The sequence below is a fragment of the Lutra lutra genome, chromosome 2 (genome assembly GCF_902655055.1).
Source record: "Lutra lutra chromosome 2, mLutLut1.2, whole genome shotgun sequence".
In the NCBI taxonomy this organism is placed as follows: Eukaryota; Metazoa; Chordata; class Mammalia; order Carnivora; family Mustelidae; genus Lutra; species Lutra lutra.
This window is the reverse complement of record NC_062279.1, coordinates 173,136,256-173,150,530: the sequence shown is the minus strand read 5'-3', so window position 1 is coordinate 173,150,530 and position 14,275 is coordinate 173,136,256. Positions and strand designations below refer to the sequence as shown.

General features: G+C 46.1%; 1 protein-coding gene and 1 long non-coding RNA gene across 2 annotated transcripts in view; one reads left to right on the top strand and one right to left on the bottom strand.

Annotated features, from left to right (window-relative positions):
- PGM2 (phosphoglucomutase 2) overlaps positions 1 to 7,367 on the bottom strand; it is a 34,930-nt gene extending 27,563 nt beyond the window's left edge. Inside the window, exons 1-2 of the mRNA XM_047719090.1 lie at positions 7,210 to 7,367; positions 1,719 to 1,886 (exon numbers count right to left, since the gene is read on the bottom strand). Of these exons, the coding sequence (XP_047575046.1) occupies positions 1,719 to 1,886; positions 7,210 to 7,260 (219 nt within the window). The 5' untranslated portion in view covers positions 7,261 to 7,367. The remainder of the gene's footprint in view (positions 1 to 1,718; positions 1,887 to 7,209) is intronic.
- Positions 7,368 to 11,368: 4,001 nt separating this feature from the next.
- Positions 11,369 to 13,232, top strand: LOC125094351 (uncharacterized). The gene is made up of 3 exons (XR_007125471.1): positions 11,369 to 11,662; positions 11,816 to 11,855; positions 13,163 to 13,232. It is a non-coding gene; the product is annotated as an uncharacterized LOC125094351 (long non-coding RNA).
- Positions 13,233 to 14,275: the final 1,043 nt, after the last annotated feature.

The window sequence follows — 14,275 nt, the reverse complement described above, 5'->3', positions numbered from 1 at the left end:
CTAAGTTGGCTCCAGTGATGCAAAGCCCCGAAGAGGCGAGCCGTCCTCACTGACCTCCACCTAAAGATTTGTGAGCAAAATAAATGTGGCTGTTTAAAACCACTGTGCTTGGGTGATGTGTTATACAGTCCTAGTATCTAGAGCAGAGGGTGACCTTAGCCAGGGGCACGATTCCATGCTAGCCATAAACTGGAACAAGATTCCCAGGCTCACTCCACTCCGAGCCTTCCCTCCAAAAAGATCTCAGGGAGCCCTAGTGCTGAACAGGACTTCAGAGCCAGCGTTTCCATGGCAACCCCATACCCTTATGCAAGACTTCCTTATTAGGATTTCACTAGAACATGCCCAGGTCTGCCTTTGATGCTGGGAGCTACATGTAAGGTACACATAATCATCGTTAGTCAACTCTCCTGAACTCTCCTGGATTCTTCTCCCCTCCAAATTAAAGTTGCCTTCATCTTTTAACAAGTCTAAGTAGGAAGAAACAGAATAATCGAGTCTTCATTTCCTTCGTAAACAAAACTCTAGCTACTCCATGGCAGAAAGATTTCATCTGTATTCCTAAAAGTTGGGTGTATACTCTTGACTGTAAAATTGACAAATGAAGGAAAAGGAACTCAGCAATAATTTCCACCTATACTATCAATTCACATGAAACAGAATCACCTTCTGGTTATTCTGGCAGTGAGAAAAGCTTCTCAGTGTGTGCATCAGTATCACCATTGCAAAGTACGAGACCATAAAAGTCTCCAGCTTAGCTGGTAGATTTGCACTGGAATGAAAGTTCCACGAGGGAATCTGTCTAAGTCATTGTTGTATCTTCAAAGCCTGGCACTTGGTAGACATTCAATAAATCTCTGTAGAAAGAAAGGAAGAAAGAAAGAAAGGGAAGGAGAGAGGGAGAGAGGAAAAGAGGGAGGGAGGGAGGAAGAAAAAAAAAGGAAGAAAGAAAGAAAAGCAGGCTGTATGAATTTTGAAACACGTACCTTTTAACCAACTGCACAAGCCTTACTGTACTGAGTAAATGTATGATTCCCTGGGTCTCGGCAAACCCACAAGACCTGGCCATAATTAAAATTATATAGGTCTCTCAAATACAAAAGGAGCCCAGGGTTATATTAATTAGACAAGGAGGCCATTAGACTGTGGAGGCTTTAATGTCTTGGTAGCCTATAGAAGCAAACCCAAACCCGAGCCTGTAAAGGTCTGAAGGTTAAATTGGAGAGCCAATTACAAACAGCCAGAGGGACTTACCTGAAAAAGGCAACCACAAGAGCTATAGCCAATCTATTAATTTCCTCGCTCCACTTCTGCTTTTTCTCTGGAAGTTTCTCCCCACTCCTGCCAGTTGGGGTGCTCCTAAGCTTGATACTGCCCAAGACTCAAACGGGTTTTTGCTCAAATAAATGCTTAAAATTGTTAACATGCCTCAGCTTATCCATTACAGCTGGGAACATGTCAAGAATAACCAAGAAATAAGGGCGCCTGGGTGGCTCAGTAGGTTAAAGCCTCTGCCTTCGGCTTGGGTAGTGATCCCAGGGTCCTGGGATAGAGCCCCAATGTTGGCCTCTCTGCTCAGCAGGGGGCCCGCTTTCCTTCTTCTCTCTCTCTCTGCCTGCCTCTCTGCCTACTTGTGATCTCTGTCTGTCAAATAAATAAATTTTAAAAAAATCTTAAAAAAAAAAAAAGAATAACCAAGAAACAGAAAAATGTGGTACCTGTGTAGTCTGGATGATGGTCAAGTCATTCATATGAGCAATTCCCGTTCCCATAGCTGCTCGAAGGCCAGCTGTCCCAAACTCCATTCGAGCCCCAAAACATTTCTGTAGTTCTTCTTTATTTCCATCCTTAATTAGTTGTTTTGCTGACTCCAAAGTTAAAGGATTCTGTGAAACAGAAACGTGTACAACAGATACAGCCAACTGAAAAACAGAATTAAACATCTGAAATATTTTTAAAAGACCCACAATAATTTAACCTATAGGGGAAAAATGTATATATTTGAAAAGCCCTATACCTATGGCTTTCCAGTTTTCTGATGACATTAAAATTTGAAATATGAGGTAAGGTTTTTGTGTGTGTGTGTGTGTACTGAAGTATAGTGACACAAAATGTTACATTAGTTTCAGGGGATTCAATTTTTTAATTATAATCTGCAACACTGTGATACAGTCTGAAATACAGATTTCATCTTTGTCCCTGGCTCCTGGAATAGAGCTTCTCACCGAAACCGGTGGAATTTGCAGAGTGGCAGGGTAAGAACAACTTCTCTTATTCATAATAAACCCCTTTCAGGGGCGCCTGGGTGGCTCAGTGGGTTAAAGCCTCTGCCTTCAGCTCGGGTCGTGATGCCAAGGTCCTGGGATCAAGCCCCACGTCTGGGCTCTCTGCTCGGTGGGGAGCCTGTTTCCTCCTCTTTCTCTGCCTGCCTCTCTGCCTACTTGTGATCTCTGTCTGTCAAGTGAATAAATGGAATCTTAAAAAATAAATAAATAAATAAATAAATAAATAAATAAATAAATAAATAAACAAACCCCTTTCAGCCAAACCTGAGTTTATGCCCAGGGAGTGACCTGGTTGCCAGGGAAACCAACTAGTGACTAGAGGGCTGGAAGCTGGGTTCCCCCACCAGTGGTCAACGACTAGATCCCGCTCAGGGTGACAGAACGTCCCCCCAAACCCTCAACCCCTAGTGTCAGAGACCTCTGGAGCTGATGAACACTTGGGGTGCTGGCAGAGCAGGAAAGCTCTGTACCCCTTCCCACACACCTTGCCTTACACAGCTCTTTCATCTGGTTGTTCCTGAGCTGTATCCTGTATAAGAAAGTTGGTAATCCTAAGTAAAATGCTTCCCTGAGCTCGGTGAGCCATTCTAGCAAATTCTCAAACTTGAGAAGTGTGGGGGCGCCTGGGTGGCTCAGTGGGTTAAAGCCTCTGCCTTCGGCTCAGGTCATGATCCCAGGGTCCTGGGATCGAGCCCCGCATTGGGCTCTCTGCTCAACAGGGAGCCTGCTTCCTCCTCTCTCTCTCTCTGCCTACTTGTAATCTCTGCCTGTCAAATAAATAAATAAAATTTAAAACAACAACAACAACAACAACAACAACAACAAAAAACCCCTGAGAAGTGTGGGTCATGGGTACCCCTGATGTATCGCTGGCTGGTCAGAAGTACAGGTGACAACCTGGGGCTTTTGACGGGCATCTGAGGTGGGGGGTAGTTTTGTGGGACTGAGCCCCTAAGCTGAGGGTGGTGTCTGTGTTCAGTTTGCTCGGTTGAGTGTCAGAACTGAGGGAAACTGTAGGATGCCAGTCAGTATCCATAGAGAACTGGAAAATAACTTGGTGTGGGAACCCGTACATTTGGTGTCAGAAGTGTCGTGACTAGAAGGAAGTAGTTTTCTCCTTTATAATGCATTATTTTCTTTCCCACCATGGCAAGTGCTTTTGGAGAAAGGGAATGAACACATAGGATTGGGGATGGAATGCCAGCCATACCATCACCTACCAACTGGATGCCCTTGGGAAGACCGATTAAGCTTCTTGAATTCTCAGTTTCCTCATCCGTAAAATGGGAACAGTCTAGAAGCTCCTTTACAAGCTGGTTCGGAGGTGGTTTGCATTAAATTAATGCAGAACCTCTTTCTCTGTCTGGAACTTATTTGTACTCAAACATTCATTTTCTTCCCTAGTATCTTCAAATTTTCCCACAGAGTTATGAGATTATATACTTTAAATCAAAATCTTACGACGGCAGTATCTTCTAATTTGTACAATCCTTTCACAGACCTGGTCAAATGTGAAGCTTGCAATGGCCACAAGAAGCAGACAAATAACGGACACTCCAGTTTACAGAGGAGAAGCCTCAGAGTTTAAGTGACATTCTCTATTACATTAGCTGTTTCAAATAGACACTCATGAATCATTTAAGTTCATTTTACATTGCCCAATTTTCTTTGTTCAAGAGTCGCAGAAAATGTTAGGAATGGAGGAAAATGACAATCACATTAATTCCACATCAGACTTTTAAATGAAGAGTTTGGAGGAACCAGCAAGTAAACACTTTATCTCACAGTCATCATCCAACTACCGAACATGCAGCCAAGATATGCCACGTAATTAAACTTTGAAATGCTATTGCAATAAAACCTAGGCTTTCTGGAAGCAAGCCCATATTTCCAGATTGTTCCACCTTGAGGTCGGGTAAAACCCCCCACCTTTTGGGTTAAAAGCAATAGTCCCTGATCACAGAGCACAATCTGACCAATCAGATTGTCAGGTCCCCTCAAGGAAGGGTTTGGGTCTGGAACACAGAAGAGATTTAATAAATATTTGTTGAGTGAAAGAGGAAACACAGACTTCAAGGTCACACCCAATATCTGGTGAGTCTCCTGTACACGGGGTAGATGTGGAAGACGCCAGTTGGCCTTTGGTAGCCATTAAAGACCCAATCGCCTGAGAGAAACCAAAGGAGACAGAGACAGAACTGCAGAGTCAGGAGGGCGGAGTAGACCAGCATCAGCCATGAGAGTGACCAAAGCTGACAGCAGAGACACCACAAGGGATGGGGGCGGGAGTGGAAGTCGGGGGGATGAAGGCATAGTGGGAACCCAGAGGGCACCTGCCTTGTGGCCCTGGGGGAAATCAGACCAGACCGCTCCAGTGCTTTTGGTTGGGGAGATGCTCCCCACTTGGCATCTGTCTCGAACCGAGGAAGAAAGGAAAGAGCAACAGGAGTGGTAGAAATTTAAAAATAAGAAGGAGGGGGTGCCTGGGTGGCTCAGTTGGTTGAGCGTTTCCTGATTTCCACTCAGGTCACGATCTCGGGGTCCTAGGATCAGGTCCTGCAACAGGTTCTGTGTTCAGTGCGGAATCTGCTTGGGATTCTCTCTCTCCCTCTCCCACTGGCCCTCCCCCTGCTTGTGATCTCTCTCTCTCTAGCTCTCTAAAATAAATAAATAAAATCTTAAAAAACAAATAGATAAAAAGGATAATATCCCTTCACCTCTACCCAGGGAGGTACTCTCTCTCCATATACAGATACAACACTTTGTGGAAATTAGGTTTTTATTTCTTCAAAGAGAAAGCCTCATGGAAAAACGCATTATCAATCATGATTTTAAAAGGATTCTAGGGGCCACTAGATGGCTTAGTCAGATAAGTGCCTGACTCTTGATTTCAGCTCAGGTCATGATCTCAGGGATATGAGGTTGAGCCCCACCTTGGGCTCCACGCTGGGTGTGGAGGCTGGTTAAGATTCTCTCTCTCCCTTTGTTTTTCCCCTCCTCTTAAAAAAAAAAAAACAACAAAAAAAAAACCAAAAAAAAAAAACCCTACCCACCTCAAGTTATTAAGTTATCAGAAATGGTTTCCTTCCCTAAAGAATTACAAGGCCCTCTTTCCAGGAAAAGAAAAACCACCCAGGGACTTGCCAATAGCATCCTGTGTGGGATGTGTCCTAATTTCTTGCTCAGGGACCAGAGGTGGAGAGGAAGCCCTGGCCCCCTATGACAGCTTGCAATTTCCCTTCCTTCGCTCTGCAAGTATGAGCTGTGCACCGGGCCAGGCCCTAATAACCATGGAAGTTAATGAGGAAGTGGACAGGGATAGCTATTTAACTTGTCTGGGCCCAGGGCAAAAGGAAAATGTGGGACTCCTTGTTTAACAAGTTTTAAGAATTTCAAAACAGGACAGCAGAGGATTAAACCAAGTGCTGGGCCCTCCAGAACAGGGGCTGTGCCACCAAAGGCATCCTGCCTTTGAAGTCAACCCTGGGGCCAGACATTAACAAATACACCCACAAACAAGGTTTTCTTTTGTTTTGTTGTTTTGTTTTCATTTTTTTGACCAATCTAGACATAGTATTAGGGAGACATAATTTACCACTGGTTGCCTGGGAAGGCCTGTCTACCTAAAACACCTTGAAGTTCAGACCCAAAACAGGAGTAACAGCATGAGAAACAAGTTCAGCAGAGGAGCCAAGGAACACTCCGGGAAAACAAACTACATGCCCCAAAGAGCAAGTAGGAGAATTAGACAAGAGAAGGGGAGCTTTCTGGAGTGGGGTCCCTAATTCTCTCTCTTTGTTCTAGCACGTAAGAATAAACAGGGGAAAAGCTAGCAGTGCTATCTTTCCAGTAAAGTCAGAGAGGGGAAGAAGATGCTGGAAGCCCGGCGGGCCCCATCAGGAGGACCCACGTTCACAACTGACTACCTGGGAAAGGTGGATGGGAAAACTGTTCTGCAAAGTTCCCAGGAGCAAAAGGCAAAGGATGGACGAAAGGACTGTGTCTCTGGGGATGCACCGAGGCCGGCGTAAGGATGGCTGAGCCTGCAGTCTGAGTGACATCAAGGAGCGCACGCCCCAGTCGGACATGACCTCTGGGACCGGCCAAGTCCAGACAGCTCCAGCTTGCTCTCCCACTCCTCCACCGGCACCCCAGACGGCCAGATGGCTCGATTTGTCCCGGGACAACTTTCCCCGGGGAAACTCCGGATCTGCCAAAAGCAGTCCAAATGCAAGGAGGCCTGGCCACCCCTGCTTCCTCCTCCTCTGTCTTCCCGCGTTTGATGAGAAAAACAACTTGGATTTTCTGAGTTGCTGCCAAGCCCTTTTACAACCTTATAACCCTGCTCACACCCAGAGGGATCCCCGCCCTCAGTTTTCGCTTTGCTTTTCCCGGAGCACCTTTTAAATAACCACTTAAGAGTTCAGCGGAGAGAAAAGTTAGCGACCGCCCCCCAACCACCCTACACAGGGTGCTTGCCACCCTGCTCTCTCTGCGACTCCCCGGTGACCGGGGGACGGAGGGCTGACCTCGCCCCGGCTCTGCACCCACTCCCCACTGTTGGATCCGTCATTCAGCTGTGACTCTACTTCCTCTGTGTGGATGCACTGAAACTGCGCCCAGCATCAACCCGCCCGGGTGGGCTCCACTTCCCCGAAGCGGGAGTCCCGCTGCTGAGGGAGCGAGCTGTGGCCTTCCGGGGCCGGCTCGCGTTTCCCCATCCAGCAGCTCGGGATCTGCATGTTGGTAAATTCGGTACCGCAGCTCGGGTCTTCCTCGGGGCCGTACGCCCGGCGGGTGCGAGCGGCAGGATGGAAGGAAGCGCAGGCGCCCGCGCTCTCCGCAGGAAAGGCAGCGGGGCGCCTGCGGGGTGCGGAGGGTCCCACGGCTCCCCCAGACGCTCCCTCCACCTGGCGCCCCTCACCTTGTCCCATCGCAGCCACCGCGCTGTCTCCTGGTCCAACCGGGTGTCCATGCCGGGTGCTCCCCGAGCCGCGGTTGCCGCCTCTGCCTTCCAGGCGCTGCCAGTAGCCAAGCTAGGGAGGCGGTGGGACTGCCCTTCCGGCCGGCCACAGAGGGGCGGAGGCGGGGCTTGGAGAGTTGGGGGCGGGGCGGAGACGGCAGGAGGCGGGGCGGGGAGGACCCGCCACTGGAAGGCAGCGTCCGGGAGGAAGTTGACGAGCTCCGCCTCCCTGCCGTTTACCGAGCGCCTCTAGGGGACGGAGGGCGGGGTCAGTGGAGGGGGAGGGGAAGGGGGAAGGGGGCTGGGTCAGTGGAGGGGAAGGGGAAGCGGGAAGGGGGCTGGGTTAGTAGAGGGGGGCAGAAGGCCGGCCAGTGTAGTGGAGGTGGGGAGGGTGTGGCTGAGAAGGTCTTAACCATCGTCTCTGAAAGGTCCTGAGGTCACCTCCATCCACACAACAGCGATTCACTGAGTTCCTACTGTGCGCCAGGCACCTTGTCAGTGCTGGGGCCATGGATGAGTAAACCCAGGTAGGAGCCTAAAAATTATGTGGAAATTCTGAGGGTCACGAATAACAGGAAAATCTCGAAGAAAAAGGGGGGGGGCAGGATTAATATAAAGAGACGGTGGAACAGAATGGAGAGCCTGGAAACAAAATTACAGGTGTATGGACAGCTTATTTCAGAGAGGGCACGGTAGAGCAGGGTGAACGGACTTTTGTTTTTCAATTAATGGTGATGGTTCAGCTGGTATCCAGGTGGCGCGAAGGGAATAGAAGCTTGAGCCCCCACCTCATATCACATACAAATAAGTGTTCTAGGTCAGCTGTAGATCTAAGTGTGAAAGGTAGAGTGAAAATTCTAGAAACTGAGATAGGAGTACATTTTCACGACTTCGGGATCACTAAACCACAAAGATTAATGCAGTAAGCCTAAAAAGGTGTGTGCGAGAACGTTCCTAGCAGTATTATCTGTGAGAGCCCCAAGGTGAAAACGACTTTATGTCCGTCAACAATACAATGGCTAATATCATGGTATGATCATAAAATGATGTAAATGAATTATGGTATATTTATATAGCAATGAAAATGAACAGTTGTTATATATATCATGGATAAATCTTGTAAACATTGAGTGAAAGAAACCAGACCTTCCCTCCTGCCCCCCCTCCCCATATTAGACCATTCCAGATAAATGACATTCAACCATAGGTAAAACTATAGGGAAAGAAAACAGATCAGTAGGTCCCAAGACCTGGGGATGGGGAGAGGGATTGATTACAAAGGATTCAAGGGAATTTTGGGGGTGAGGGAACTGTTCTGTATCTTGATTAAAGTATGATAAATAAAACTCTGTTTAAGAAAAATCCTAGAACTGCATACTCAGAAAAGATAAATTTCACTGTACATAAATTCACAGTACATATCTCTACGTTTAAGTCTTAAGATTTAAAACTTTAAAGATTTTATTTATATATTTGACAGAGAGAGAGCACAAGCAGGGGAAGTGGCAGTCAGAAGGAGAGGGAGAAGCAGAGTCCCCACTGAGCAGAGGGTCTTGATGGAATGATGGGACAAGGGGCTTGATCCCAGGACCCTGAGATCATGACCTGAGCTGAAGGCAGATGCTTAACCAACTGAACCACCCAGGAACCTCAAGATTTAAAACTTTAAAAAGGAGGCAAGACTAATCTATTGATGTCAGGAGAGTCTTACTTTGGGAAGGAGGACAGTGCCTTCTGGGATGCTGGGACTGTTTTATTGTCTCATGTAATGGGTGCTTAAGTGGGCTCATTTTGTAATAATTCACTGGGCTGCCCTTATGAATTATTTATTTTCTATATGTTCTCTTTCACTTTTAAAAAGAGAACAGGGGCACCTGGGTGGCCCAATTGGTTGAGTCTGACTCTTAATTTTGGCTCAGGTCATGATCTCAGGGTCAGGAGATCCAGCCCTGAGGGGGTGCTGGGGGCTTGCCCTCAGTGGGGGGTCTGCTTGGGATTCTCCCTCTCCCTCTGCCCCTCCTTTCTTTGCATGTGCACGCTCTCTCTCTCTCTCTCTCTCTCTCTCTCAATAAATAAATAAATAAATAAATAAATCTATCTATCTTTAAAAAAAAGGGAGAGAGAACAATATATACCCAGGATTTGTTGTATCTGTTTATAGAGGCAGATTGATCCTATAATGACACCAGATATAATTACAGACTGATAAAAACATTAGGAGGGAAGCAAGGAGATTCCAGGAGGGGAATCTCGTTCATTAGGTGGCTGTCCTAGTCTGGGAAGCTTCCCTTCACACTCAAAGCTTATGTGGAGACATGAGGGAAGGACACAGTTAATGGCGGAGGAGACAGCCTGGAAAACGCTTTCCAGATCAACAGACTCCTCCGGGTGTGGTCCCTCTCCTGAACCAAAAGGCGGGAGAGACTGGAGCACAGTCAAGAAGAAGTGAAGAAGGAGGAGAAGGCTCAATCTGCCATCTGTCAGGCTATGTGCGGGCCAACCCCACTTGGGGCTGTCTTGTTCTGTCAACCGGACAGACCAACCTTCTTTGCAATCATGCCAGGACAGAAACTGCAGGACCCAGAAAGTCAGAGACCAGGCGGGTCTCACTTGCCCTTTGTGTCCCTCTCACACACCAGAACTCTCCCAGACCACTCTGTGTGGCTTCAGCTTCTGCCAGGTAGGGTGGGTAGGATGGGAAGGTAGTGGGGACTTGGACCTCAGGTCTTATCACTTCCTCCATGACGGGAATGACTGCAGGTGAGTCTCTGCTGCGGTTCAGAAGGTTCGGGGAGCGGGGTGGTCAGGGGATACGTTGACACTTTTCATTATTTTCCTCAGCACGGAATTATGGGTCCACTGTATCATTCAGTCAGTACCATTTTAACCTCTATTTGGGACATCCAGGACTCAGATTTCTTAATATTCAACATTCAAGGAGAGAAAGCAATAGGATTTTTAAACTGAGAGGAATTTTTAACAAGGAAGTTGTCAAATTGTAAGTAAATTCTCCTCCCTTCCCCTGCAAAGGGCACCAGGATCTGGGGTACTGTGCTGGAAACAAGGAACAATGGGCTCATGGCGTGGTCTTATGGCAATGCTCCCATCTGCTTCCCTTGTGAAGTCGAAAACAGTCTAAGGTTGCATCAAGGGGTCTCTCTGTGCAAGGAATTTTCCCAAGTTCTCCTATAACTAAGATGCCTGACCTGGGAGTCTCTCTGGTTCTGGAATGAACTAGAAGTAGCTGATTCTCACACAGGACCCCAGATCACAGCTCAGGTCTGTGGAAGCCTGTGTAGAATAGTGGGAACAGGAAGGGTTCTTTGGGAACTGTTTGGACCTCTGTGTGTGTGTGTGTGTGTGTGTGTGTGTGTTTAAGATTTTATCTATTTATTTGAGAGAGAGACAGAGAGAGAGAAAGAGAGATAGCAAGAGAAAACACGAGTTGGTAGGACTCCCCACTGAGCAGGGAACCCCAACTGGGGCTGGATCCCAAGACCCTGAGATCATGACCTGAGCCAAAGGCAAATGCTTAACCAAATTAGCCACCTGGGTGCTCCTGGACCTCCTTGTTTTGCAGAGGAGCGAACAGGGACACAAAATCTAAGAGTCCTTCTCTAAGACACACAGCTGGTTGACAACAGAGCCAGGCTTCTCATGCCTGGTCTCCTGACTTTCTAATCCAATGCTCAGTCTCCTGTTCTCTCAATCCATTTCTAGGCCTGTCCAGAGAAGGAAGTTTCATGAACTCTGGTAGCCTGTTTCCATGTGATAGCAGCGGCTGTGGTTGAAAAACAAATTTTTTTTTTTTTTTTTTAGATTTTATTTATTTATTTGTCAGAGAGAGCGAGGGAGAGAGAGCGAGCACAGGCAGACAGAATGGCAGGCAGAGGCAGAGGGAGAAGCAGGCTCCCCGACGAGCAAGGAGCCCGATGCGGGACTCGATCCCAGGACGCTGGGATCATGACCTGAGCCGAAGGCAGTTGCTTAACCAACTGAGCCACCCAGGCGTCCCTGAAAAACAAATATTAACCATCTCTGGCACCAATAATGTTGGGTGATGCTTAAAATAATTCCATTCGTTTGTGCGTGCTTCCCTGCTGCCTGAGGACTGTTTCACACATGGATGTCCCATTTTCCTTGGAAGCTTTCCCAACTTCCCCAAACACCTTGTCAGCATTTCTATCAGTTCCTTTGTATCCAGCCCAGGAAGAGTTATTCTAAAACTTTTTATTTTGGGAAGTTCTAAATATTTACTAAAATCGATACCCATGGAACTATCACCCAGGCTAACAGTGGTCATCCTTGGCCGGGCTTGTTCCGTCTGTCTACTTCTCCCTCCTGTAATGCTTTGAAGAAGATTCCAGACATCATATCATTCATCTATAAATATTTTAGCACTTATCTCTAAAAGGTAAGGACACACTCAAAATAACCTCAAAACCATTATCTCACCCCAACTTTTTAAAGTTAAAAATTTCTTCATATCATTAAGTGTCCACTCAGTGCTCAAATTTTCAAATATCTAGTAAGAGTCTTCATTTTTTGTTCATTTGTTTGTTCACAGTTTGCTTGAACCAGGAGCCAGAATATCTTACTATTGGTTGGTAAGTCTTTTATATCTCTCTTAATCTGTAGGTTCTGCCTCAGTTTCCTTGCAATTTATTTGTCGAAGAAACCAGGTTATCTGTCTTGTAGGGTTTCCTGCAATCTGGCTTTTGGTGACTGAAGTTTCTGGCACGTTCCTCTGTCTACTGTATTTCCTGTAAATTCATTTCATTATAAGCGGCTCTTCAGGATCTCTCCCTTGCTTGACTGTGTGAGCTCCTTGTGGTGTTTTGTTTATCTTGGCCTACCAAGAGCCTATCACTCTAAGTGCCTGATAAATGGGTAAAGGAACTAATGAAGTCAGGAGGCTGTGTGTTCTTTCCTGATTAGGAAAAGGGAAGGCACCAAGTCAGGACTTGATCTTAGTTCTACCCTTTGTTCTGGACAAGCCACTTAGCCTCCCTTGACCTCTTTTCCTCATTTCTAAAATGAAGCAATAATAGCGTCCACCTCCGTGGGGTGACTTGGGTCTTAAATGAGGAAATACATGTAAAATGCTTGGCGTAGTGCCCCGCCTAGGGTAAGCACTCCATAAATGTTAGCTATTGTTCTGAAAACATTGCTCGCTTGAAATTCTGTGTTAGTCACAATAGGCTAGGTCAAGCTGAAGTAAGAAATTAATCCTGAAGTCTCAGGACTTAGTGAAACAAAGATTTTTTTTTTCTTTCATTGCTCTTGTTACATGTCAAGGGCAAGTCGGTGGCCAGTATACACCACACAGTCACTCAGGGATCAGAAGACTTTCATCTTGTTCTTCCACTCGCATCTCATTACCCAAACCCATCATTGGAACCCACTTAATTGCAAGAGTGTTGGGAAGTGTAGACCACTCATGTGCGGGGAAGGAGAAGAGAAGTGGATAGGAATGAGCCTTCACAGTCACTTCCATAGACTCAGTCTTGTCTTGATTCACTGTTAGGATGATTGCACATCTCACTGGTTCTGATACATTTCCAACAGGCGAGGAGTGGTAATCTAAGAATTCTTAGATACCACTCAGTTGAAACTGAGAACAAATCACTTGATAGAACCATCTATTTTCCTCTATGCAATAGAGTGATGCTTTGTGATAGAGATCAGATCGTGACCCTCTCCTGTTTCCAGTCCTTCCATGGCTTCATAATGTACTTATAAAAAATACCTTTCACCATGAACTTCAAAGTTCTACGGAATCTGTCCCTTGCCCTGATTTCCTGCCACAGGTTTCACTGACTGCGATTAACAGCCATGCTGTCCTCTGGGCTGATCCTTGACCATGTCAAGCAGGGGCTGGTCTGAGGCCTGTGTCTGTATTGTTCTCCCCCAGATATCCTGATGGCAATGCCCACATCTAATTCAGGCATCTGCTCAAATATTACCTCATCGGAAAGACCCTTCTCTGGAAAGTGCTGGCAAATGTTTAACGAGCTCTCTGGAATTAAAAAAAAAAAAAAATCCCTGGTTTGCACTGTTTGCCAATTTCCATGGTGTAAGTACAACCACCATGGCTGATTACAAGCTGCCAGCGTGAGCTCATTCAACACAGAGTCGGGAAGACAAGGGCAGTAGCACACCATTATGTGAAATTTACAACATGCAGATATAATGGATGCAAATGAAGAGCAGTGATGGTCGTAACAAGTAGAAAAATGAATATGAATGGTGAGTTTTGCATATTTATTACCTTTGCTTTTATTATAATGTTTACTCATAAGCGTATGTAATTTAATTTATAATAATGGCTGTTTAATATATGACTAGCAACATTCCTAAAAATGTAGTCAGCTCTGTTGACAGTGGAGTGAGCTGTCACCAGCACACCTTTGCCTCTTCTGAAATGGGAACTTCACCACCATCCTCTTACCCTACTTTATTTTTCCTTAAAGTGTTTATCAGTACCTGCCATAATGTTTTAATTTGGATTTTATTATTGTCTGTCTACCCTGCTATAATGTAAGTCCTTTTTTGTCTGAGTCCCCAGCACCTAGAACAGTGCTTGGTTCATAATGGATGTTCAATAGGTGTTTGTTGAAAAATGAATCACTGGGTCCCCTTATATTAATGAAGAAAAAAGAAAGGTTGAATATAATAATAATATAAGATACACCAAGACAAGTCTTTTCTCTAAAATAAGCTAGCACTTCTGAATTTAACCAAGAAAAGTGAAATGCTTGTCACTATTCTCTAGTGCCCCAATTTCAAGGTTGATGAAAGAATGAGTAACGATGTGTCAGTGGGGACAGCAGGGTGGCTCAGTGGGTTAAGCATCTGCCTTCAGCTCAGGTTGGTCCTGGGATTGAGTCCTGCACCAGGCTCCCTACTCAGCGGGGAGTCTGTTTCTCCCTCTCTTTCTGCCATTCCCTCTGCCTGTGCTCTCTCTCTCTCTGTCAAATAAAAGCTTAAAAAAAAAATGTGTCAGGAGACTGTATCAGTATACTTT